At 45.7% G+C, this 27,468-nt stretch overlaps 1 protein-coding gene across 5 annotated transcripts; it reads right to left on the bottom strand.

Annotated features, from left to right (window-relative positions):
• Nucleotides 1-2,234: 2,234 nt before the first annotated feature.
• LOC308432763 (uncharacterized protein C2orf42 homolog) lies at nucleotides 2,235-27,200 on the bottom strand. 5 transcript variants are annotated; one of them, XM_080932559.1, is made up of 10 exons: nucleotides 27,118-27,200; nucleotides 24,502-24,755; nucleotides 22,496-23,330; nucleotides 19,928-20,038; nucleotides 18,087-18,191; nucleotides 14,656-14,760; nucleotides 11,407-11,514; nucleotides 7,835-7,935; nucleotides 5,987-6,149; nucleotides 2,235-2,852 (listed from the first exon to the last, which is right to left on the bottom strand). In XM_080932559.1, the coding sequence occupies exons 3-10, from the start codon at nucleotides 23,316-23,318 to the stop codon at nucleotides 2,644-2,646; spliced, it is 1,725 nt and encodes a 574-aa protein (XP_080788685.1). In that variant the 5' UTR covers nucleotides 23,319-23,330; nucleotides 24,502-24,755; nucleotides 27,118-27,200; the 3' UTR covers nucleotides 2,235-2,643. The 5 variants fall into 5 exon arrangements, with proteins under 5 accessions (XP_080788685.1, XP_080788686.1, XP_080788684.1 ...); XM_080932560.1 differs by lacking the exon at nucleotides 27,118-27,200 and adding an exon at nucleotides 26,765-27,046; XM_080932558.1 differs by lacking the exon at nucleotides 27,118-27,200 and adding an exon at nucleotides 26,353-27,046.
• Between the last annotated feature and the right edge of the window lie 268 nt (nucleotides 27,201-27,468).

The following is a 27,468-nucleotide window of genomic DNA, read 5'->3' on the forward strand; positions in this document are numbered from 1 at the left end:
TCGGCTTTCCCCAACCCCCACTTTCTAACCCCGTCCCAATCTCCAGCCACTTGCCTCACTCCCCTTTCCCCCTAAAGCCTTCCACACCTTCCTACTCCCTAGGGCCCATCTCCCCTGCCCATCCCCCTCTCCCCCCTCGTCTCCTCCCCTCCAGCTCCGCACTCGGCGGATGCCACGTCCCCAGCCCCGCCCACGCGAGCTTCGCGGGGAACCCCGGTGACGTCACCACCCGCAGCGTCCTCCTTCCCGCGCTCTCCAGAAAGGACGCGAAGGCGGTGACGTGTACGGAGCGCCAGCGCGGCTGCGCACCAGGCGCGTGTCCAACCTGCGGCGCCGCCTGGTGGAAGAACGGCGGCGGTGTAGCTGGAAGCGACGTGCGTCAGCAGCGCGTGATGTCATCACGCGGGCCCACGTGACCCCGGGCTGCTTCGGCCTCCCCTCTGCCAGTGTGGGCGGAAACGTGGCTTCAGTCCTAGCTTGACTTGGTCTCCTGGAACAGCTTGGCCACGTCCCGCTGCGGGTCATGGGAAGTTTGAGGACCAGGAAACATAAAGACAGCGACTGCGAACTCATCCAGTGCCTTTGTCATCGACTGAAGTCGTGTCTTAGGACGGTACGGGAAGCACCGTCTCCAACATGGGCAGATCGCATGTGACGCTCTGTGTCTTTATGCAGACGAAGAATTCACGAACTAGTCCATTTGTAGAGTATCCCGAGTCCCTCAGGAGCGCAGTCCAGGCCACAGCCAGAGCTGCTGGACCCATACCAAGAGAGGCAGGCAGGAAGTAAGTCATGCACCCCGTTGGGAACAAACCTTGTTTTTTGAAGTGCAGTTTTCCACATAGCACTTCATCCAGTGCCTGGGTGCCTCCTAGAAATGCAGGTCTTGGTCCTTTCCCTGATCCTTACAGTTCAGATAAACACTTTCGTTGAGACAGGATCTGGTACTATGTAGACAAGGTTGCCCTCTGCACCATCGTGACCAACTACAATATGCATGTTTCAACAAGATCCCCGAGTGAGTCCTATATATACTGGTTTGGCAGGTTACTGTGCATCAGGCCTTAACGTGAAAGCTGTAACATTAGAGCCATAGGCCTGCCCCAAGTTGAGCCCCCAACTGAATGGATAGTTTGACAAGCCTGGCCTCAAGGGCTTGTATGGCCTGGCCACTTTCAGAAGGTGCTGTTCTAGCCTTATCTCTGTAAACACAAGGCATTCCTTTTTCCCCCCTAACCAAGCAGGTTGGAGCTGTATGTTTCTGACATTTGCAATTAAAAGAGAGTTGTAAGTTATAAGACACTCCTATCAAAGGGCCGGAGAGAGATAATTCAGCAGTTAAGAGTACTGGCTGCTCTTGCAGAGGAACCTGGGTTCCCAGCACCTACATGATGGCTCACAGTCATCCCTAACTCTAGCTGCAGGTGCTCCAACCTTTTCTGTACTCCCAGGGCACCAGGCACCCATGTGTTCATACATACATATAGGCAAAGCATGCAAGAAAATCATGCATATCAAACCAATGTATTTCAAGTTGACAGAATATACTCATAGAAATAAACATAATTTTAGTACTATATAGAACTCAATCTGTATACAGCCCCAGTGAGACTGCCTATAACCCAGGGAAAAATTAAGACTCGGTGAGAAAACCAACCGAAGTGTAAACAGAAGGTGTGCAGGAAATGTTTCCTTCTCTCCTAGAAGGCAAATCATCACTTCCTCCACCATCTCCGTTCTGTGATGAGTGAACCCAGAACTAGGTTTTGAATTTTACCAGCTTAAAAAAAACAAAATAACAACAAACAGGTTCTCATTTTGTAGCTCTTGCTGTCCGGGAACTCACTATGTGGAACAGGCTGGCCTCAAACTCAGATTGGCTGCCTCTACCTCCCGAGTGCTCAGCTGTTCTCAATTTTTAATAACAACACAATAATAATAATAATAAAATGATTTTAATCCCAGAGGAAGGCAGAGACAGATGAATCTGAGTTCGAGACCAGCCTGGTCCACTGAGTTCCAGGACAGCCAAGGCTACACAAGAAACCTTGTGGAGTGGGTGGGTGGAAGTGGTGGTGACTACGGGTTGCTGATCCCCTGGCACTGCCCACTCTTTCCTGTTTACTACAAGATAAATTCTCCCAAAGGTTCTAAATATAAAATCATGACATCGATGACACCATTTGGGAAAACTAGTGACATTGTACTTTATTTGTTATCAGGATAGAGTATGATTGGAGCTCTCAGGTAGAGAGAGGATTCTGCTTGGCCAGGGCCTCATTAACTTTCTAACACTGTTGGCCAAGATCCAGTGCTGCAACTTTTGGAGAGTTACAGAAAAACAAGCTGCAGATTCATGAATCCATGAGAAGCCAATGAGCTGGACTTTGTTTCTTCTAAAACCCTGGTCAGAAACCAGTGCCCAATGTTCAATGACGACTGTGCACACAGGCCCAATGTTCAATGACGACTGTGCACAGGGCTATTAGAAAGTCTCTTCTGCAGAACACACATGCATGGGCTTCGTAACTGTATCTTACTTAGCCAAGTGCTGTTCATTAGCAGGATCATATAAGTGCTATTAGGATTTACAGTCCTCAGGGGTTGGGATGTGCAAACTCTGCAAAATACTCTTGATTTGCCTCAAGGGAAAGTGATAGTAGTTAGAGGGGCCAGCTCCAGGGGTTGGTCCATGGGTGGCCTTGGGTCCTGGTAGTCAGCCACGTGTCCATTCCGGTGGTGACCATACTCAAACTTGATTCGAAGCTCACCAATCTTGGATTGCGGGAGGATATCTGGGATCCACTCAATGATAAAGGGTGTTGGTTCCTTTTGATCTGGGGAAGTGTTACCTACAGAGGGAAAGGGGCAGGCCAATTAGTATGGGTCCACCTGACTATTTGTGTTTGCTTTAAAAAAATTTTTTTGACAGGGTCTTCACTGGAACTAAGGATGTCCTCATATTTACTGTGTAGTAATATAATAACACTAGATATGGCTGGCAAGATGGTTCAATAAAAAAAAAGGCATTGGGAACGCAAGCCTGGCAACCTGAGTTCAATTTTCCGAACCTACATAAAGAATCAACTCCACCAAGTTGTCCTCTGAGCTCTATATACATGCTGTGGCACACATGCAACTCCTCTACCTCACACTATTCTCTTCTTAGTGGTCAGCAAGGAACTAGTCCCAGGAACCTGAGGCTTGTGACATGGGGCTGCAGAGCTGTGTGGTCAAGGTACTGCCTGGCTCATTTGACAGACATCACAGCTCCCGCTTCAAGAGAGAGAGCTGCTAGGACTTCACTTGACTATCAGTGAAAACAGAAAACTGGGAAAGCTCAACTTATGACTGAAAAAGCCTGGTAAAGCTAACTAACAATGCCCGAACTTTCAGAAAGATAGTCTGCATGAGGAAAGCCATATGGATGAAATAAAAATAAGAAGAACCAACAAACCTACATGCTTGGAGTCTGAGTTTTGTAACCCCCCTGTACTGACTGGTTTTGTGTCAACTTGACACAAGCTGGAGTTATCACAGAGAAAGGAGCCTCAGTTGAGGAAATGCCTCCATGAGATCCAGCTGGAAGGCATTTTCTCAACTAGTGATCAAGGAGGGAGGGCCCCGCCCATTGTGGGTGGAGCCATCCCTGGCCCAGCCCATTGTGGGTGGTGCCATCCCTGGGCTGGTAGACCTGGGTTCTATAAGAAAGCAAGCTGAGCAAGCCAGGGGAAGCAAGCCAGTAACAAACAACCATCCATGGCCTCTGCATCAGCTCCTGCTTCCTGACCTGCTTGGGTTCCAGTCCTGACTTCCTTTGGTGATGAACAGCAACGTGGAAGTGTAAGCTGAATAAACCCTTTCCTCCCCAGCTTGTTCTTGGTCATGATGTTTGTGCAGGAGTAGAGACCCTGACTGAGACACCCCCTTACCTTTCCCCCTATTTTTGTGACTTGTTTTCTGTGTTGCCCTCACTGTTCTGGAACTGCCTCTGTGGACCAGGCTCACCTCTCTGCTTCTAGAGTGCTGGGTTTGAAAGCATTTACCATCACCCTCAGTTTGTAACACATTCTTAACAAAGGAGGAGGCAGCGTTACCAAAATTCTAATGCAGAACATTTTATTCTGATCAGCTTTAAATAAGAAGCCAAGACTGGGCTTAGTAGCCCACAACTGTAATCCCAGCAGTCTTTGGATGCAGAGACAGATGGATCTCTGTGAGCTGGAGACCAGCCAGGGTTACAAAGTGAGACCCTGTCACAAGCAAATGCTGCAGAAGAAACAGACAGAACAGGGCCAACAAGGTGCTTTAGTGGCTGAGGGCACTTTCAGGGAGCTCTTGGTGGAAGGAGAGAGCCGACCTTTGCAAGCTGTCCCCTATCCGTGTTCCACAGTACTCTTTACCCCACCCCCAAATATATTAAATGTAAAGGAAATAACAAATTAGAAACAAGTGCCCAGGGATTAACTGCCCAGGTGGAACTTGCACCAAGCTGAGAATAAGAGGAGTAGAGGAATGAAGGCAGAGCAGCCAGTGCTGCTGAAACCATTCAGAAGAAGACTTCAAGGGCCAGTGAGGTGGCTAGGTTAAAGGACTTGCTTCCAAGCTTGATGACCTGACCCTCATGGTACAAGGGGAGAACGACTCCCACAGTTTGCTCTCTGACCCCTCTCTAAATGCTCAGTGACAGCCGGGCAGCACTGGGAAGAGAAGCCAGCAAGAGAGGCTCGAGCTTAGACAAAGCCAAATCTGCATTTGGTTCCCCAGCACCACGGCACTGGCCTGAGGATACAGATGAATGGGGTTTCCGACCAGTAACAAAAACACAAGCATGTTTTATTTTTTGAGACAGGGTCTCTGTAACATTGGCTGTCCCGGAACTCACAGGTCTGCCTGCCTCTGCCATCTGAATGCATCTGATTAAAAGCAAATCCCACTTCATCTGACTTAGTAAAAATTTCTTATATCAAATATTGGACACCAACCAATAACAATCTGGAAGAAAGGAGAAAATGGTTGGTATATTAACAACATACATAATAAACTTCAGAGGATCAAACATTTACATGTGACAAAATATGCAGAGTATCCTCTGGCTATGTTCTTCCTCTTATCTACAATAAACCTTCATACTTGGGAGCAGTCACATCCTTCCTTTTTCCTTCTTTAGATTTATTTATTTTAAGCATATGATACATGGTAATTATCTCCAGACACACCAGCAGAGGCATCGGACCTCATTACAGATGGTTGCTGGGAACTGAACTCAGGACCTTTGGAAGAACAGTCAGTGCTCTTAACCACTGAGCCATCTCTCTAGCTCCTCTTCCCCACACTTCCTTCTTCAGTCTACACAGTGAATTTTAGACCAGTCAGAATAGACAGTGAGATTGTGGCGTGATGTTTCTGTGAGGAGGGGTTCACTAATTCTTTCATGATCTCTCCACCGTACATACACACATTCAGCTACTGTTCAGAAATCACCAGTTTCATGAGGTCCCATTTGTCAACTCTTGATCTTAGAGCATAAGCCATTGTGTTCTGTTAAGGAGGATTTTCCCTGTGCCTCTGAGTTCCAGGCTCTTCCCACTTTCATTTCTATTAGTTTCAGTGTATCTGTTTTATGTGGAGGATCTTGATCCACTTGGAGTTGAGCTTTGTACAGGGCAGTAAGAATGGATCGATTTGCCTTCTTCTACATGCTGACCAACAGCTGAACCAGCACCATTTGTTGAAAATGCTGTCTTTTTTCCCCCACTGGATGGTTTTAGCTCCTTTGTCAACGATCAAGTGATCATAGGTGTGTGGGTTCATTTCTAGATCTTCAATTCTATTCCATTGATCTACCTGCCTGTCTCTGTACACTGGTTCAAAAGAGACAAACATGTTTCTTACAAAATGAGTGCATATGCTTTGATTAAGGACAAGATCCAGAGCCTCAGGAACAGGTGACCCTCAGGCAGAGACACTTCTGAATGTCACTTACCAACTTTGAGGAAGGTTTTCAGCTCCAGAGGTCTCAGCACAGGCTGCTTCTCTGTGCGGCTGTAGGCCTCTGCTATGCTCTCTACTTCCACTTTTGGGCATTTAAACAGCTCATAAGTCCCGTCCCGGTTCTGGATAAAGCTACGTGTGATTTCAAGGGGCATCTGGGTACAGACAGTAAGAAAGAGGACACAGAAAACTTGATACACATATATCTTGGGTGCCACTAGGTCACTTATGATTCTACCTTTTCAAAATATTAATTTTATCACTCATGTACATGTGTGTGAATAAAAACAAGGACACGGCTGCTCCTAGGTACTGTTGAGAAGGTTTTACTGTAGATATGAGGGAGAGAACAGTCAGAGGCATCTGGAAGAATCCAAACAGACTGAAGGAGGCCATGAGAGGAGGGGGTGAGGAGCAGGAGAGGAAAAGAAAGAGGGTGTGGGGATGAGGTTCAGACAGCACACAGATCTAAGAGAATCAATAGCAGAACTAACAGTGTTGTAGCCTAAATGGCTGCCTTACACAGAAAAGAGAATCCCAGCCCTGGGCTGGAGAATTTAGGGTGAGCTGGGAGGGGCAGGGAGGAGCCACAGGTATTGAGGCTTGCCCCAGGCTTCTTTGGGACCTGACTGTGTATGTATATATGCCTGTCATGTATGTGGGTGTTGAGAAGTCAGAGGAAGAGTGTTAGACACCATGGAGCTGAAGTAGTTACAGTTACATGGCACTTGTGAGCGGCCATGGAGGTGCTAAGAATTGAACCTGGGTCCTCTGGAAGCACAACCAGTGCTTTTAATCACAGATCCACATCTCCAACCCCATGATGATCTTCTTATATTAGTGCAGGCAAGTCAATAAACTTTCTTTAAAAAAGTTTTGTATTCCATGTATGTATGTGTTGTATATGTGAACATGTGTACAGATACATGTGCCTATATATGCACACAGAGAGACTAGAGGAGGACAAAGAGCGCTACTTTATCACACTTAACCTCAAGACATGTTCTCTCCCTGACCCTGTCTTCTAGGACTCACATGTAAGATGTGTAGCCATCTAAACCTTACTTCTGAATGCAATGATGCTATGCCTCTAATCTAATCTTTTTGTGTTTGTGTCTGAGACAGTCTCACTGCATACCCCTGAAATTCCAAATTTCTGCCTTAGCATGAGGTGGTAAGCTTGGTTACTTTAACCTCCATGTATCAGAGTCACACTGCTGAGTTTTCTGGAATATTCTACTTCTGTAGGAAGGGTGTGATCTGTCACACTACTTCACATCTACATCAACAAATTATTTTAAAATGCATAGTGTTGGCCTGTGAGATGGCTGAGTAGGTAACAGTGCTTGGGCAAGGGTGACCATCTGTGTTCAACCCCGAGAACCAACAGAAGGGGGGAGCCGAGCTGTACACAGACACTGCCTCAAAAACAAAGTGGTGCAGGAGAGACAGCTGGGTCCTGGGCTTGCTGGCCAGTTAGTCAGACTAAACTGAGCAATGAAACACCAGGTGGTGGTGACACATGCATTTAATCTCAGTACTTGGGAGTCGAAGCAGGTGCATCTCTTTGAGTTTGAGGCCAGCCTGGTCTACAGAGCAAGTTCCAAGACAGCCAGAAACTCTTGTCTCAAAAAAAACAAAACAATGACAAAAGACCATGTCTCAAAAAATAAGGTTAAGGGTGGTTGAAAAAGATACCTAATGTGAACCTCTAGCTTTCACATCCAGACGTACAAGTGTGCACGTGTGCCTACACACACACACACACACACACACACACACACACACACGTACACACACACAGGCACGCACAAACGGCTCCTGAGGAATAAGCCCTTACCTCTGGGGTATCTAAGATTTGTTTGACTTGCAGAATATTAGTGATATGCCAGGTGTACTTGGAGAAGGTTCCCAGTGGCAAGGCGTCTTTCCGAACAAAAGCTGTGGTGAGAAGGACAAACGTGAGTATGGAAGCAGTGTCCTCCCAGGGTGCGCACTACCCGGCTCCAGCTCACTGCAGTGCAGTCATCCTCCAATTCCCACCTCTGCAAGCATGTCAGTCTGGCAGGTACCGCCTGGGCTCAGGAAATGGATGTATAACGTAGAAGGCTGAGGCCTTCCAATGGTCCTTTTTAGACCTTGGAGACTCGTTTACGTATCTTGTAGTCACTGCTTTTCTGTAGTGCTAGGGCAAACCCAGGCCCCTGGGCTACTGTTCCTATGTCTGGTAGAGCTATGTGCACAGAATTCCATTCTGAAAGGAATTAAAGTGACACCTACCCAGCACCTGCATGTGAAATTAAACAGCTCCACCAGCGGCTCACAGTTCATCTGAGGATTAACATTACTGTATGAGAGGCCTCTAGTTTGATGGTCTCAAAATTACACAGATAAGCTATGAACGGAAAGGTCTTCGTGTCTCAAAGCATTGTGAACTCACAGAGTCACTGTTGTACCACCTGACAACTTACTGACAAGACACCATTGCTTTCTGGTTGTAATCACTTTTGGTTGTTGGCCACCTGATGGCTCTCCTCCCCCATCTTTATTTCTAAAGTTACTCTAAAAATAAAATCTCCCTTTTCCAAAATTTGTGATGATTAGTCTTTATGTTTGTTGGTGTCTTTTAAGATGGGGTTTCCCTGTGTATCCTTGACTGAGCTGGAACTCATTTTGTAGATCAGGCTGGCCACAAACACCCAGAGCTCTACCTGCCTCTACCTCCTGAATGCTTTGATTAAGCGTATTTGCGATCATGACTGGCATAATGGTTAATCTTGATGATCAACTTGTTTGGACTTAGAATCAACAAGACAACACACATCTCTAGGCAAGTGTATGAGATTGAGGTGGGAAGACCCATCCTAACTGTGGGTGGCATCACTCCATGGGCTGGGGTTCCAAACTGAATGAAAAGGATTCAAGCTAAGTTCCAGGATCCATCTCTTTGCTCCCTAGCTGTAGACTGTGTAATGGCTGCCTCATTTTCCTGCTGTCCTTTCTTCTCTATCATGTGTATCCCAACAGTGAGCCAACACACACACTTCCTTCTGTAAGGTACTTCCTGTCAGGTATTTTATCACGGTAACAAGTAACTAACACAGAATTATTAAGTGGGGCGGTTGCTCTGATAATCCTGACTATTTGGTTAATGGACTTTTGGAACTGGTTTATGGGAGGAACGTAGAAGAGTTTGGCTCCATGGGCTGGAAACGCCTAAAGTCCTCTAAGTAGAGCCCAGTGGGCACGCTGATGAGGTCATGGGAGACCGAAGTGCTGAGAGGCCTGGTTCATGTGCCTTCAGAGAGGAATGACAGCACCCAGGAACCAGGCCGGCAGAGACTCATGCTATCCAAAGGAGACCTGTTTTGCCTGTGCCAGAGCCTGGGTAGAGCTGCATTATGAAGGAGTGGACTGCATGTTCATCTTAAGACACATGGCACTCACACAGCGACTATGGCTCACTGCTCACTCAGGTCCCAAGGAGAAAGAACAAAAGGAGCAGAAAAGGTGTCAAAGTTTGCACTTTGTCAAACAAAAGAGCACGAGCAAGTTGAACGTTAGAGTCAATGCAGGACTGAAAGCATCTGTAACCGTTAGGTCAGGTTAGAGCCACTAAGAGAAACATGGCACCCTGCACTGGGATAACAGGAAAGGGGTCCTGAGGGATGAGGGAAGACCCCACACATCAACGCCTCCAATTGTAAAAGTAAAACCTCACTAGAAAGAACAGTCTAAACTGAGGATGGCAAGGAAAGGGTTCCCTGCTCACAAACACCTGCCTAGGAAGTGCTCCCCAAGAGTCAGCACACAACAGCCACCGCAGCTGTGATTGGAACGTTAGGTCTAGCCTGAGCTAGCAGCACTGTCCACAGATATTGGTTCTGCAGGTATTAAGATGTGAGACTGAGGGAATCATGGAGCCTTGTGCCACAGTTCCGGAGGGCACTGTTGCGGGGCAAAGCGCGGCATGACTGGTATTCTGAGGCTGCTGAGCAGAGGTGTGAAGGTGACGCCTGAGCTGCAGTAGGAGACCCAGGAGGTCACTGACAGCAGTGCCATCCAATGTTTGTGGAGGAAAGCTGCAGACATGCAGTGGGGCTGGCTCAAGAGAGGCTGAGTCCTCAGGCAACAGAGCTGGAGGGTGAGGCTCCCTAGGCCCTTTGGTGCCCTAGATGCCAACATGAAAGAACAGGATTTGGCGTTGCCCTGGTGAGCTTCAGTCTTGCTTTGATCCAATTATCCCTCGCTAGGCCCTAACTCTTCCACTTTGGAATAGGGATGTTCACCCTGTGCTATTCAGTGTAGGCTATCTCTCATGTTGTAGTGTTCCCAGTTAAGACTGGCTTGAGTCTTAGATGAGACCTGGGGCTGTTAAGAGCCTATGGAAACTTATGATGTTGAACCTAAAGCATTCTGTATTTTGAGAGGGCCATGCTCCCATGGGAACTAGACACCAATGTCAAGATTTACAGTGATGTGCTTTGGCGTCACGTTACCAATGGATGTCTTGTGACTGATAATACTGTCAACTTGATGAGATATACAATCACCACGGAAACAAGTCTATGTTTTTCAGGGAATGTATAGATTAACTAGGGGTGAAGACCACATGTAAATATGAGCTGTACCATTCTATATTAGAGACCTGGACAGAACAAAAAGGAGACAGCAAGATGAGCGTCCCCACTCATCTCCCTCTGCTTCCTGTGGAAGCCATGTGACCAGTCCCTCCTACACTGCCCAGCTGGAAGCGTGTTCTTAAGACGGCTGGAAATGCTTCCTCCAGACCAAAGTCTCTGGAAAGCCCCCTCTGGACTTCAGTCAGTTTGACACAAATATCCTTGAAGATGCTAGCGAACAATCATGTCTTGTTATCAGAGTTAGGGCTCTGCTGAGAGAGTGATCCCAGTCCATCTGCATACCGACAGGATGGATGGTGTATCTACTGATGGCCGCTGGGGCTTCAGGTAATTAATTTTGTGGAAACGATACCACACCTAGAAGTATTAAACAGTCTTTGCTATCATTTACCAGGTTTACACCTCCTGGATGTTTCAATTCACTCTTCCTGCGAGGAGTATCTATCTGTCTTTGGAGGGATAGTCACTGTTCTAAAAGTTAATATCCACAAGTTTCATGTCCTCATAACCTACCCAGACATGGTAACTCTGAAAGTCCCACAGATATTTTTCTACACATAGTTCTTTAGGTCACAACTGGGGGACCCCCGGCACCTGTGGTGGAGTTGGGGACCCGCACCTGTGGCGGAGTTGGGGACCCGCACCTGTGGCGGAGTTGGGGACCCGCACCTGTGGCGGAGTTGGGGACCCGCACCTGTGGCGGAGTTGGGGACCCGCACCTGTGGTGGAGTTGGGGACCCGCACCTGAGGTGGAGTTGGGGATCCGCACCTGTGGTAGAGTTGGGGAGCCGCTTTTTTGCACTTCCTATGGATATTCTCTGTTGCAAGGCATCAAAAAAGGACTGAGGAATGTGGAACACCAGGGGCTCTGGTTTGCCTGCAGAAAAGAGAAGGGCGTCATTTAAATAAACAGGGAAAGGGGAAGGAATGAATGGGGATGTGACCCTAAGTGTCTGGTGGAAAGGAAAGGGAGATCCAATTCCTGCAGGTTGTTTTCTACTGTCACACATTGGCCATGGCATGTAGGTGTCCCTCTCCCAGCAAAATAAGATGTAGCACCACCACCACCACCCCTCGAGGTTTCTTTACTCAAAGGTAAAAAGATTGATGGGACCTCACAAGCCAAGGGCGGCATCTGATCCTTCCTTCATCCCTATCCTCCACCAAGGTTGACATTGCAGAGCCCCAGTTGTGTAACCACCACCAGAGCAGACGTCTCTCCTTGAAGGCCATGTGTAATGAGAACACGTAAGCAGAGTGAAGGAGCCTCTCACTGGCCTCCGTGTCCGGGCACTTGACTGAGTTCCAGCCTCTGTGCCCGGGCACTTGCTGGCTGTATTCATGTCTAAGCAAAGGAAAGGCTGCTCTCACCGGCTCAGTCAGGACCGTGAGTGCTAAGATTACAGGATGAGGTCGCTGCAGGTCCGGTCAGCATCAGTCTAACTATGACTTCAGGGCACATAAAATAGAAGAAAACATCCTAATCTCTTAAAGTAATTTGGATGAAGAAAAAGTCAACAGAATTTTGACGGGAGACAACTGAGCTCAGGGTTTTTCTTCATTCTAGTAGAAGGAAACATCTAGAGCTCCGTGGAGAAGCGCAGAGCTTTGGACATTTTTTAGACACAGTCTTATTCTGTAACCAGGTAGGGTCTGGATTTAAGTCAGTTCGTAGACCAGACTGACCTCAAACCTCAGGGCTGTCTTCCTCCTTCCCATGTGCTAGCATTACCGTAACAGTGAGCACGGCTCTGAGAGGAAGGCCATGGGTTAACTTGACAAACAATTAGTTCAATAGTTACAGTGCTTGTTGCTCTCACAGAGGACCTGGTGGGGTGGGGTGGGGCTCACAACCATCCATGACTCTAGTTTCACGAGGTCTGACTACCTCTCCTGATTTTTGCAGATACCAGGGATGCTTGTGGTATGTATACATACCTGTAGGTAAAATACCCATTCAAATAAAATAAATCTATTTTATTTCTAAAATGTTTAATAATACATATTGAACAAGTTGTTAGACAAGGTGGGGCACTCTATAATCCTAGAATTTTTAGAGTCTGAGGCACACACAGTCACAAAGATACATGTAAACAGAACAAAACAAAAAATAGAAACTCCAAACAAGTAAAATAAATAAAGACTTTTTTTTTAAAGAACTAGAAAAAGACTGCTACTTTATATCTTTATATTCTCTTTTTCTTGATATTTCTGTTTTGCTTGTTTTTGAGACAGAGTCACTATATATAGCTTTCCTTGGCCTGGGACTCACAGATGTCCAAGTGTTACTCTTTTTTTTTTTTTTTTTAAATGTGTTTTGAGTCAGGGTTTCTCTGTGTATCCCTGGCTGTCCTGGAACACAGAGATCAACTGCCTGTTTTCCTAGTCCTAGGATTAGAGATGTACACCACCACCACCTATGTTACTGATACTCTTAAGTAGTTGGCTGGCCCCTCACTCATTGGGAGTGAGACCTTGAATGGATTCTCCTGTGAGATTCTAGGTGCAGGTCACCCCACACAGCTGGCTTTGCCTACTTTGATTGATTCAGAATGCGAATGTCAAAACTCAGTGCTTACTGTGTACAGATGTGTTATGGGTTCATGTGTGCACAGTACACACAGACATATTTGAAAGTGGTGTAGAGGTCAGAGGTGAACTTACAGGCTTTCTTAGGACTATATTTCTGTCTTTGTTGTTTGCATGACTTTTTGCTTATTAAAACATTTTAATTAAAAAAGAATAAGAATTGTTTTATGTATATCAATATTTTGCCTGCATGTTTGTATGTGAAATAAGTATGTATATGAAGAAGTCAGAAGGGGTTAGATCCCGTGGAACTGGGGATATGGAGTCATCATGTGGATGCTGGGAACCAAACTCAGGTCCTCTGAACGCAATAAATGCTCTTAACTGCTGAGCTATCACTCCAGTCCTGATTTGTTTTAATTTAAAGTGTGTGTGTGGTGTCAGAGGATAACCTATAGAAGCCAGTTTTGTCTGTCTACCATGAGTTCAGTGATTACACTCAGATCATCAGGTTTGGTGGGAAGGTGCCTTTCCTTATTGAACATCTCACTGCCCACCTGCAACTGAGACAAGCTCTCTCATCCAAACTTGACGCCTGCCAATTAGACTAGAGAGCAAGGGGCCATTTAGCATTGAGATTACAGTTTCACATCTCCTAAACCCAGAGTGAAACATTTTTAGGTGGGTTCTGGGGGTCATATAGTCAAAATGCTTCAAAAAAGCATGGAGCTTTTCATCACCTAACAAATCAGGAGACCTGTATTAAGAATTCTGCTGGACACAATACTAATGAAAGTAGTGTAAAAATAAAAGGGTCTATGTGTCTCACAGGTTAAGGGTATAGGTTTGCAACAGGGAAGGCATTGTAGTCAGAGAGGTTCGAACCCTGGACAGCAGGAGTGTGAAGTGGCTGGCTCCATCACAACCAGTGTCAGGAAGCAGAGAGGTGAAAGCTGGTACAGTGCTTACAGTTTCAACCCCCCCACCCCCCCCAAACTCTTCTTCGTTTGCTTGTTTGCTGTTTTTGTATTACATTTGTTTACTCATGGGGGAGAAAAGAACATGGGCCACATCATACATGTATAGGTCAAAGGACAACTTGTGGGAATTGGCTTTCTCCTTTACCCTTAGCAGTCCTGGAGATCAAAATCAGGTTGTTAGGCTTGAGAGCAAGTGCCTTTACCACTAAGCCATCTGGTTAGCTTATTTTTTTTCTTAGTATTGGGAAAGAACTCGGAGACTTGTGCACACAGGAAACATGCTTTCACATTGAACCACACCTCTACGTCAGTGTCCTTTAAAACAACAGAACAAATCTGTCTGCAACCCAGGCTGACTTAGGGCAATCCTCCAGCTCTGTACTGCCACACCAGCTTGACGTTTACTTTCTTGTGGCTCAGTGCTCTCGGAACCCACGATCAGTTTCCCTGCAAATCAGAGCAGAGCTGCTACCTACCACTGTGATGTCTCCACTTCCGGCAGGACTTACCGTCAAACTGATAGTGCATGGTTTGGTGGATACGCTCTGTGACACTGGCCAGCCAATCTTGGAAGGACAAGGTTACTTGTGCCTCATCTAACAGCTGACCACAGACTAGAAAAAGGAAAAAAAAACACAGCAATTTTTTTCATAAACTTTACTTTTCTTTCAAAATAAACAATTAACTGAAGCTTGAAATAGTCAAGTAGTTTATACAGAAAAAATAACATAAAAATTAAATACAGAGAAAAGAAACTAAGTGAAATAGGTTTGAGGGTTTTTCTTTTTAACTGACATATAACAACTATACATTATACGATATCCAGTGTGATAACAGATGTGTTTTAATATTAATTTTTACTTACATATATACATAGGTAACTACATATCTCTCTTATATATCACGTGCATGCAGTGGCCTCTGAGGCCAGCAAGGCCACCCAATGTGAATTCTGGGTATTGAACTTGGGTCCTCTGCAAGAGTACCAAGAGCTCTTACCTGCTGAGCCATCTCTCCAGCTTCATAAAACTTAAAAGTCCATGTGTGCTGAGCGTAATGGTGCATGCTCACACTACAGTGTCTGTAGCACAGAGGAGGACATCTGCCTGTGCCAGCACCTGGGAAACAGAGGCAGGAGGAGCAGGAGTCCAGGGCCATCTGTGGCTACTCAGGGAATTTTGGAAAAGACAGGTTGAACAGCCAGGTGTGGTGGTGCACGCCTTTAGTTCTAGCAGTCAGGAGGCAGAAGCTAGTGGACTGCTGTGAGTTCAAGGCCACCCTGGTCTACACATCAAGGTCCAGGGCAGCCAAGGGCAACACAAACCAAAGCACAGTAAAACAGGGTCTAGAGAGATGGCTCAGTGGTTAAGGGCACTGACTGCTCTTCCAAAGGTCCTGAGTTCAATTCCCAGCAACCACATGGTGGCTCACAACCATCTGTAATGAGATCTGATGCCCTCTTCTGGTGTGTCTGAAGACAGCTACAGTGTACTCATTAATAATTATAATAATAATTTTAAAAAGCCAGTGGCTTCTCTTGAAGACCTGGGTTGATTTTCAGAACCACAGCAGCTCACACTTGTTCAGCTCACAACTCTAGTTCCAGTGAGGCGTGCATAAGATATAGTAGACAGACAAACATACAGGCAAAACTGCTCTTCACATTATAATAATTAGTAATTAAAGGCAGGGAGATATTGGCTAGGCAGTGATGGCGCATGCCTTTAATCCCACTGCTTAAGAGGCTGAGGCAGGTGGGTCTCTGTGAGTTCGAGGCCAGCCTGGTCTACAGAGTTCCAGGACAGCCAGGAATACACAGAGAAACCCTGTCTTGAAAAAAACAACAACAACAAAATAAAAATAAAAAGGGAGGTTATCCATTATGAATTGCTATAGTATCTTTACATGTAACTGTAAATGTTTGTATTTAGAAATGCAAAAGGAATGAAGATTTATCATCAAATAAAATAGAAAAGCCAAAAATCTGAAAACCCTGGAATAAACTAATGAGAAATAAAGTAACAAGGGATGGAGGCTAATGTAACAGCAGGGACTCAGTGTAGTGAGCATACCTGATATCTTGAGGCCCTGGTTCAACTTTTTGTATTACAAAACATGCAAAAATTTTTGGACTTTAAAATTTTTGTTTTCAGTAATTTTAAAGTTTCTTTTCTTTAAAGAGTATTTAGAACTTTTTGATATAAATGTATATTCTTATACAGGTGTATGAAATACAAAATTTCCCTGGTGATAGTGAACGCCAACAACCTGAATGTTCACCCAGGAGGCTAAGGTTGAAGCCATACTGACCTACCTAGTAAGACCCAATCTCAAAAAATAAAATGAGGACTTGTATACCCTTTGCCGAGACTTCCCAGAAGAAAGTTTTAAGTCACCCAGAACAAATACTCACCTGGGAAAATGCTATGGACACAACCTAAGGGCCCATTTGCCTTTGCCCCTTTTGCACATACTTGCATGCACGCACACAGTTCTGTGTTTTATCATATGTGCAGCCACGGGCGAGACAGAAACACTTCCATTGCAAGACACTGCCCTACTCTGATCTGTCTCTGATTACACAGTGTCCTTATTTCATCTCAGTTCTTTAACACAAGGCCTTGCATGCAGCCCTCCCTGGCCTGTGCAGTGTGCAGACTCAATGGCTGTTGGCCATGGTCATGCCTCTGCCTCTGCTTCCTGAGCACTGGCACTGCAGGACACAGGCAGTGTGGTGCATCACTGTCTGCTTTTACTTTAGAGGCGGGACAGATGGCTCTGCAGTTAGGAGCACTGGCTGTTCTTCAAAAGGAGCTGGTTCAGTTCCTAGCACCCATAGAAAAGGTGGAAACCTTTAACCCATACTAGTGCTGGCACCCAGGGACCATATGGCACTGCTGGGATCTCCAACTTGGCGTTCCATGCCTCCTCTGAGAACTCAGGTGAGGTTCACTCCACTGCCCCTGCTGCTTCTGTCCCGGGTGGATACGGCCACCCCGCGTGTTCCTCCACCGCCTGGTACAAACATGACTCCATATCCATTAACTTATCAAACAGGCTTATATGTTAAATTCTCAATCCACAAACCCTCTACATAATAAGCTTACAACCAATGGACAAAGATATATAAACTGCCCTTCTATGTGAGATAAATTAGACACCTAGAAACCCTTAGAAATAATCATAACCTCATCAAGCTAGAGATATGATGAGAGAAACATACACATCTGCCTCCATCTTCCTCTGTGAATCCCCCTCCTCTCCCTCTCTTCCGCTCTTCCAGACTCTTTCCCTGCTACCTCTCCACCTTAACGTAAATCTACACACGGCAGCTGTCTATAACTCCAGTCTCAGGAGGTCCAAAAACCTCTTTTGGCCTGAGGGCACAAAATGTAAGTGGTGCACAGACATACATGCAGGCAAAACAACAGGTGTATTCAGACATAGACAAACAAAATAATAATTTAGAGATTCATTTGATTTATTTTGTATGTATGGGTGTTTTGCCAGAATGTATATGTAGCATGTGTCTTCTCTGTGATCCTGAAGGCCAGAGAGGGTACTATATTGCTTAGAGATGGAGTTACCTGCAGAGCTGAGCCACAGTTCAAAACAGCCAGGTCTACACACTGAGTTACAGCTGTGAGCTGCTGGATGTAGGTGCTATGAATTGAACCCAGGTCCCCTGAAAGAGCAGAAAGTGCTCTAAACCACGGAGCCATCAATTTATTTTTGGATTTGTTTTACTTCTTATGCTGGAGTTACAGGTGTCTGTGCACTGCCTGGCTGTTCTAGCAGAATTCTGAGCATGACTGAACCTGGGGAACAGGAGAGACCTCAGCTGCCGGGACTCCACCCACATGCAGCACTTCTTGTGAATACTCCTGACCACCCTGGATGGTATCCACCCCTGGAACCCCTTCTAGGAAGGGAGACTTACCCTGCCTTTTCAGTGACGGTGTAACCACAGGCTTTTTCAGGCCACTCTTCCTTAGATTGCTGCTTACTGCGTCCTGTGGCACCAGTGAGCTGTTCACCTGTGCACCTAGATCACAGATAGGTTCCCACACTTAAGGCATGCCTAGGGCATGAGATGGTTCTGCTGCTGCCTGTCATGTCTGAGCCCTGCACCCCATAAACTACGGGCAATGGCCCAAGCCTGCAGTGCCAGCAGGGAGTGGAGGTGCAATATGTTCATGGTTGTCCTCCACAGCAAGGAGCCCCAGGCGTGGGGTGTGGGAGATCCTGTCTCCAAGACAAAACACACAACACGAAATGAGGTATCTATAGCCTGGCATGTAATCTAGCAGATGGGAGGTAGAGACAGGACCAGGAGTTAAAGGTAATCTTACCAACATATAAGACAAAGTAATTTTGTTGTTACACTTTAATTTATTTTTATACTATGTTTATTACTGTTTTTGCCTACATGTGAGGGTGCCAGATCCCTGGAACTAGCATTAGAGACAGTTGTGAGCTGCCAGGTGGCTACAGGGAATTGAAATCAGCAGAGTCTTCTGGAAGAGCATTCAGTGCTCTTAACCACTGGGCCATGTCTCCTGACATTTTCATTTCATGTGTATGTAGGTGTGCCACAAGGCACACAGAGGTCAGAGGACAATCTGTGGGAGTTAGTTCTTTCTTTCCACCATGGGGGGGGGGTCCCAGGATAGTCCCCAATTACTCACATCTTCAAACTTGACAGCAAGAGTCTACCCACTGAGCTCTTTCCAGCCCAGAGAATAAATAATCCTAAAAGAAGTCTGCAAACAGGAGCTAGAGTAATGGCTTAGCAGTTAAGAACACTGACTCCTTTGCAGAGGAGCAGGGTTTAGTTTCCCAGCACCCACACAGTAGCTCACACCTCCTGTCACTCCAGTTCTGGGGGATTCCATATTCCCTAGGAACACACATGGTACACAAACACACATGAATATACATACATGCATGTGCATATATACATAGACAAGACACACATAAAATAATCATTTTTAATTCTGTAAAATTATAAAAATTGACTTGATAGTCAATTCCTAAAACAAAAATAGTCTTTGGAAATATCCAGGATAGCATTAGTTTCTAGAACAAACCAGTATTAATTATTAAACATAACATTTAAACTTTTTCTGCTGTTTATAAGAGATTTGGATGAAAAACAGAGGTGGAAGAAAGAAAGCTGCCCACTGTTTTTACCTGTCTGATAACCAACATGCCTTCTTGTGAGTTCTCTTCCATTTTCTTCTTATGCATAACTTTATGATATTTGTTTGGTTTTTTGTTTTTGTGTTTCATACAGGACAGCCTAAGATGGCCTCAATCTTGGTATGCAGCTAAGACTGATTTCGGATGCTGACCCTCCAGGCTCTCCAGGTGTTGGGTTTGCTTGCACACACCTCTACAGCCAGCTCATTTACTCTGCTTGGTGTGTCTGTAAGTGAGGTGGTGGTGGAGCCAGAACAGGATGTTGGGCATCTTCTTGTATTGCTCTCTACCTTGTTCCCATAAGATAGGGCTTCTCCCTGGACCTGAAGTTCTCCCTTTCCTTCTCTCCCTCCCTCCCTCCCCCTCCCTCTTTCTTTCATCCTCACTGGCTTAAACTCTTTAGGTTCTAAACCTCAAACCTGCCTCTGTTTCTGAAGTACACCACCTGACCTATCTCTTACTTAAAAAAAAAAGTTATTAAAAATTCAGGAACAAGAGTCTTTTCTCATGATTCCTCAGACTCAGTGAAAAACAAAAGACAATCACTACACACTAAAGAAGTGAGTAAAATCATCTCACCAGACATGTCATCCTTCTTCCTCTTCCGGGGCTTAGAGGCAGCAGACTCTCGGGCAGAGACAGAGGGTTCTGCATGGCAGCCTAACTGGGGCACAATCATCTCTTTAAGACCTTAGAAAAAGAAGGTTTCTGAGTTACCACTACTATTCAAGAGAAAGTTTGGACCCCTAACTACAGAAAAAGTAATCTATAAAAGTCTGACTCCAGAAAAAAAAAAAAAAAAAAAAAAAGACCAGTTGCTTGATGTAAAATAAGTTACTTGAAAATATTCCCCCAACATTTTGCTCTAGTTAGGAATGGGGAAGTGGTTTGGGAGCAGAGGACCTGCCTAGAATACATAAGACTCTGGGTTCTATCTCCAGCATGCGCACACACACACACACACACCTGTACTTATATAGAAAAATGGAAACTAAAATGCTAGTAGCTGTTGGCAGCTAACAATCATTAAGAAATAAAAGTTGGGGGCTGGGCTGGAGAGATGGCTCAGGAGTTCAGAGCATGTGCTGCTCTGTCACATGCATCGGTCACGGCTACCTGCAACCACAGGTCAAGGAAATATCTGACAGCTCTGGCCTCCTGGGTACCAGCATCCATGCACTTGAGTGTGTACAGCCACAAGCATCCATGATGGCTGGCTCATCACCACTTGCTCTTGAGCTCCTCTAGTTTCATGCCTCTGGCCTTACAGGAACCTGATGCCCACACAGATACACTTCACCCAAAACCCACGTAAACATTTAGACACGAGGCCGGAGAGAATGCAGGGCAGTTAAAGCAATTACTGTTCTGGCAGAGGACCCAGAACTGGTTCCCAGCACCTACGTGGTGGTTCAAAACCACCCTGTAAGTCCTCAGGCCTATGGGCAGCAGGCACACAGTGGTGCACATACACATATACGTGCAGGCAGTCACTCACACACAGAAAATACAAATTTTAAGAAAAGTCAGTGGAGCTAAGGAGATAGCTCAGTCCTTCAGAGCACTGCCTTCTCTTTCAGAGGACCTGGGTTTGATTCCTAGCACCCACACGGCAGTTCACAACTGTCTGTAACTCAATTAAAAGGTATCCAATACATTCTTCTGGCCTCTGTGGGTTACCTGGCACATGTGTACATGCAAGCAAAAAACTCATATATAAAAAATAATTTTTAAAAAATGTAAAGGCCTATGTGAAATGCTTGGAGTATGGAGTATGGAACAAGGAGCAAGCGAGGGGTGAAGCTTCTGCGCTCAGTCCTTAGGTCGTGGGGAAGTAAGGCAATGACCGAAAGCTGAGGGTGCCTCTGACCTCCACATGTGCACCACGCACACCCACACAGATACAAACACATTTAAAAAACAAACAGATGAAAATATTTTCACAACAGAGGTCTGAAGCTCTTGCAGAGGATATGGATTTGGCTCCCAGCAACCACATGGCAGCTCACATTCAACTATAACTCCACTTCCAGCAAATCTGAAGCCTTCCCTGACCTCTGACAAGGCACGGATATACAACGAAACACACACACATACACATTAAATCAACTAACTAAATAAATTAGCTTAAGTTAAAAATGTCAACAACAACAACAACAAAAAAAAAAAAAACAAAAAAACAAGGCACCTTCATTTTTGGAGATAAAAAAAAAAAGCTACAATCAAGTATTTTTATGTGTGTGTGTGTATGTGTAATTTTGGTCAACTTAGGTTATCTGTACTCTTAGAAAAAAAAATCTAGCTACAGGCTGAGAAGACTGATGTGGGTAAGTGCATTTGATATAAAAGGATGAGACCCTGAGTTCAAATACCCAGAACTCATGTAAAAAGCTGGGCGTACATTCAAGTGCCAAAAAGATCTCTCTCTCAAACACACACACACACACACACACACACACACTTACTAAATTCAATGTCTAAAACAGTATGTTCATCTCTCTAGATTATTAATTTCGGTCATCTAACCAAACCTTTCAGTACATGTGCTGAATCTAAAGGAGACAGGCCAGTCAGGAGTGGTCTGGCTGTAATCCCAGTATGTAGGAGAGGCAATAGGACTGACTCATTTTGAGGTCAGCTGATTATATTACCAAAATATTATGTTTGGGGATTTTTTTTAAGGAGGCAGGGTTTCTCTGTGTAGCTCTGTCAGTCCTGGAGCTCACTCTGAAGAGCAGGATGGCCCCAAGCTCTGAGATCTGCCTGTCTCTGCCTCTTGAATGCTGGGATTAAAGGTTCACACCACCACCGCCTATCTATCAGGCTTTTTAAAGGTGCATTAGTGTGATGGCTCAGAAGGTAAAAGCACTTGCTGTGGACCAGAGTTCAAACCCTGGAGCCCTTGTAAATGCACATGGCGAGAAGTGACACCACAGAATTGTCTGAGGTGTGTATATGTATGCCACAGTACATGCACACAGTACATACACACCTACATGCACACAATTAATAAAAAGACAGTTCTCTTCACCTGTAGTTTCTAGATACCAGAATCTAAGGGCTATTAGGACAATTCCCAAATGTATCAACGGAACGCCTTCACTGCCACTTTAGAACACCTAAATAACTGTCTATCTCCCCACATACCGCTGGCATCGAAATTTAGGAAGTCCGAGAATTCCTGAGCCAATGCCTCATCACTGGCAAAGGCACAGAGGCAAGCAAAGACGTGGATGCACTTTGGGGCTGCCTCAGCCTTGGGGACGCTAGACTTGTGTGACTTCAGAGTCTGGCAGGAGCAGAAGAAGCGGCGCTCTGGCAAACTTCTGGAGCTGATTTTCTGCATGAAGGACGTGTGCAAATAGCCCAAGTTGTGCTTTTGGCTGGCTTTGCATTTCACTACCATAATGTTTTTAGTGACTCTCTGTACCAGGGGACCCGTAGGTTCTGTGGCCAACTGCCATATGGTCTGTTTGGTTTCTGGGGAAGCCTGCATAGCATTCAGGACTGAACTCTTCAGAGTCAGAGGGGTGGCCTCCGCCTGGCAGTTCACCGCTAGCTTGATGTGTTGACATTGGTTTTCCACCAGGCCTTGAGTGGCAGCTTTCAAGCATGAAGGAACATAACACCGGCCAGAGCTCAGCTGAGTGATGATTGTACCATCCACGGTCTGGATCGCGGTCTCTGAAACACCTAGCTCCACAAAGCATCGGTAGTCAGGGCCTCGGTCTCTTTGCCGCACAGAGTAGACCTGTAGATCAGAGCCTGTGATGATTTTGACAGCTTCAATGCTAGGCTGCTTTCGGGCACCATAACGAAATATGGTTCCACATGTCTTGTTCTTACAGCTCAACCCACGGGTTCCATTGTACGTACCACAGCGGGGACACTTCCTGATTCCCCTCAATGTGGCCTTCCCCAAGTCAGATAAGAAAGCTGGGACTTTAGTCCTCTGAGAGGTTGGTTCCATTGTTCACAGCCCCTAAGAAAGATGAGACCATCAGCAAGAGAACACATTCACACAGAGTTAACATTCAGAGAAAGAAAAGGTGAGGGACAGATCTGCATTTACTTATTTTGGAATAGGTTTTCAATTTGTAGTTCAGATTAGATTGTAAAAATGTACCTGTCCTGGCTAGTTTTATGTCAGTTTGACGAAAGCTACAGTTATCTGATGAGAGGGAACCTTAATTGAGAAAATGCCTTTATAAGATGTGGCTTCTGGTGGTTTGAATAGACTTACGTATTTGAATGTTTAGCTCATAGGAAGTGGCACTATTAGATGTGGCCTTGTTGGAGAAGGCGTGGCCTTGTTGGAGGAAGTGTGTCACTGTGGAGGCAGGCTTCAAGCTCTCATATATATATATAAAATTTTATATATAGCTGTATATGCTAAAGCTACACCTTGTATTGAGTCAGTCTTCTCTTAAAGGCCTGCAGATCCAGATGTAGAACTCCCAGCTTCTCCAGCACCACACCTGCCTGCATGCTGCCATGCTTCCCACCATGATGAAAATGGACTGAACCTCTGAAACTATTTAAATCTCCTCCTTTAAAGAGCTGCCATAGTCCCGATGTCTCTTCACAGCAGTAACACCTAAGACATGGCTGTAAAGCATTTTCTTAATTAGTGATTGATGGGGCTAAGAGAGCAGGATGAGCAAGCTGGGCAAGCAGCATCACTCTCTTAACTCCGTATCAGCTCCTGACTCCAGGTTCCTGCCCTGTTTGAATTTCTGTCCTGACTTTCTTCAGAAAATTAACAGTCATCTGGAAGTGTAAGTCAAATAAACCCTTTTCTTCCTGACTTGCTTTTTGGTCATGTATTTTGTCATAGCAGTAGTAACCATAACTAAGCAGTAAGTAGCCCAGGCTAGTCTCAAATTCTCACAGATCCCCCTGCCTTAGGCTCCCAACTGTTAGGACTAGGATGGTGCTTCAGCATGGAGACTGTGGTACATGCCTGCAGCCCCAGCACTCAGGAGGTAAAGCAAAAGAATCATGAATTCAGTGTCCTTCCCAGCTACAAAGGTATTCAAGGCAAACCTGGGCTACATGAGAACCTGCCTCGGAAAGGACCAGAGCACAGGAAAGACAGGTTACTTCACTTTTACTGATCTCCTGAAACATAGCGCAGTCCTTCCCAGTCCTACCTGTGCCAGCAGCCAGGGCACCTGGAGAGCCGTGGAGCCTGTGTCCATAAGACCTACTGTGCGCCTCATTAGTCTGTGATGATCAGACAGCACAAAGTCAGGCATGCTCATCGGCAGTGAGGTATGCCACTTGGCCTAAGTCCTCTGAAGGCTGAACTCTGATGTAACATTGCAGACATTCCATCCCCACTAACAAAGCTCTTGCTCAGGGTTCCAGTCAGATTCCAGCTCCTCTAGGTAGAACTCTTGGCAGCCTAAAGTAAAACAAGAGAAAATAGTTGTCATATGACAAAAATGGATCTTTCTGCTTAGAAACAGGCAGAGTAGGAGCTAGGATAGCTCATTAGCTGGTGACATGCTAGTCCATGAGAGATACTTGGGGCCAGTCCACAATGCCAGAGCATCAACACAAGCAAAGGCCCCCATGAGGTCTATATCTAAAAATTTGACAATTAAGAAATATTTGTCAGATATTGCTGTGGAAATTTAACATTTATACTTTCAACAAGAAAGTAATAAAGTGCCAGTAATGTCACTTTACAAGGCTGACAGGAACAGAAGCCACAGTACAGAACTGGACCCATTCACCTTCCTGAATGGTAAAACATAATATTGGGACAAGTATTTGTGTAGACAACTGTCTTCCCATAAACTTACATGGGGTTGAAGGCAGTAGAGCAGAGTTGTAGAAAACTCGCTAGCATGTAGAAGACCCTTGATCTTAAGTAAGAGCTCCCCCACAAGTATATATTTATTGAGTGCCATATACTATTTCTTTTATTTAAGATAAGGTTTTACTCTGTGACCTGGAACTTATTATGTACTTGAGGTAGGCCTTGAACTCTTGATGTCTCAACCTCCTAAGTGGTAGGGCTACATATATGGACCATAGTGCTGGGCCATATATTTCAATAAGTGTATAAACATCATAGTAAATATGGCTATTTCCTCTGTACAGTTAACATTTCCAGAACCTGAAAAACTGTTTCCAAAGGGGCTGGAACCTATTCCTTGTGTCAGAGTCTGCATGGGTATAGGGTATAGACACATTGGATACACACTGCATCCGTCTGGGTCTGTAGTTACAGGTGCTTGTGAGCTACAGGACATGGGTGCTGGGAACTCAACTCAGATCCTCTGCAAGAGCAGTATGTGCTCTTAACCACTGGGTCATCTTTCCAGCTCCCACCTCTTCTTCCTCTTTTCTGAGGATAGGGTCTTACTACGTACACCTGGCTGTCCAAATCACAGAGACACCCCCTGTGATAGTTTATAACTGCAGACTAGGAAAAGGACTTCCACTAAAGAACGAGGTACAGGGTGCTGAGTAATGTGAATTGAGATCTGTGTACCAGTAACAAGTAAGTCTCAACATACATGGTGGAGTGACAAAAGCTTAGTGCTTTATGTATGCTATGTTTAGTTTAGAAAAGTAAAAGGGCAAATGGGGCTGGAGAGATGGTTTAGTGGTTAAGAGTGTGTATTACTCTTATAGAGAATCCAAGTTTGGTCCCAAGAACCAACATCCCGGGCTCAACTGCCAATAACTCTTAATTCTGGGAAATCCAACTTCTTTGACACACTGGGAACACATACACACAAATCCTTTTTTAAAAAGACTTTAAGGACACAGTATAGATGTCAATTCCCTCAGCAGTGATTTAAGACCCGAGAAGTGGAGATTTTAATTTCATTTTTTTACTATTCAAATTTGAAAACATGAAAACGAATTATTACTGTTTTCTTATTTTCCTTTTTTGGGGTGCGGCGGGAGGTGGGGAGTAGGGTTTCTTTGTATAGCCCCGGCTGTCCTGCCTCCAGTTCTGGAATTAAAGGAGCTCGCCACCATACCCAGTTTGTTCTTTTCTTTCTGATACAGGGTCTGTTATGTAGCCTAGCTGTCCCGGAATTTGAGCTCTTCTTGCCTTCGCCTCCCGAGTGCTGGGATGACAGGCTGCGCCACCACGCCCGGCTTGCAGACTCTGTCTTAAAAAAGGATACACAAGGAACACGACTTGTGAAGGAGCTTCGTTGGAAACCTGAAGGGTCTCCCGATGGTAATCTCTTCTCAGTACGAGGATGAACAGCGCCTGGCGCTGGGAGAGGGAACCCTGGACGCGATAGGTTGCCCCCTGGTTCCATCCGGCCGCTGAGCTGGTCGGTGTGTGGATGCTGTTTTGGGCAAGTGAACACCGCCCCAAGTGAGAAAGAATTACTCGAGTACACGCATTCACTCAAGGGACCCAGCGGAGGCGCTATTTACCCATTTTAGGAATACAACTGTCGGGTTAAATCGGAACGTCACGGCCCGCAGACATTTACTGATTGTAGAATCGGCTCGGTTGCTGTCAAATAACAGTCTGGGCCACAATCCTTCTGTGTTGTTTAGGGGAACGCGCCTAAGCTCAGCTTCCGGGAACAGCCGGCTGGAAAACGCGCTTCCCGTGCGACCCGCTTCCCGGCATCCTCGGCGAGACGCTCACTTCCGGCACCAAGTGCGGGCCCAGCAGAAATGTCATCTGTCCAACACACAGTTCCCCGAACACGTTTTCCGCCTCTATTTCCGCCCTAAGCCGTGCCCTGCCGGTGCTCCGCCTCTCCCACCTTGCCCCTTACCTGCCTCACAACTCTAGGGACTTCTCGTTGGTGACTACCCTCGCCGCGTCTCTCTTTGCCTGCCGCGGCCTTTTACAAACCCGTGCAAACTGTTCGCTGTAACGACAGTCGTTATTGGTCAGATCCGCCCACGTGCGCCAAGGGCTCGCTCACCCCCCCCTCCCCCCCCCGCTGAAGTGACACGATGGGATTTGTAGTATTTTCAGAGTGCTCTCTTTCGGACAATATAATGCAGACTTCTCAGGGCGCAGTCGCTTCATAGCTTTAGCTAAAGGTACAGAAAACACCTGCAGGACTTCCCGATAGTCCCGAGTACTCCAAGCGGAACAACTCTGCTGAGAACAGTTCTAC

The sequence above is a fragment of the Micromys minutus genome (genome assembly GCF_963924665.1).
Source record: "Micromys minutus genome assembly, chromosome: 18".
In the NCBI taxonomy this organism is placed as follows: Eukaryota; Metazoa; Chordata; class Mammalia; order Rodentia; family Muridae; genus Micromys; species Micromys minutus.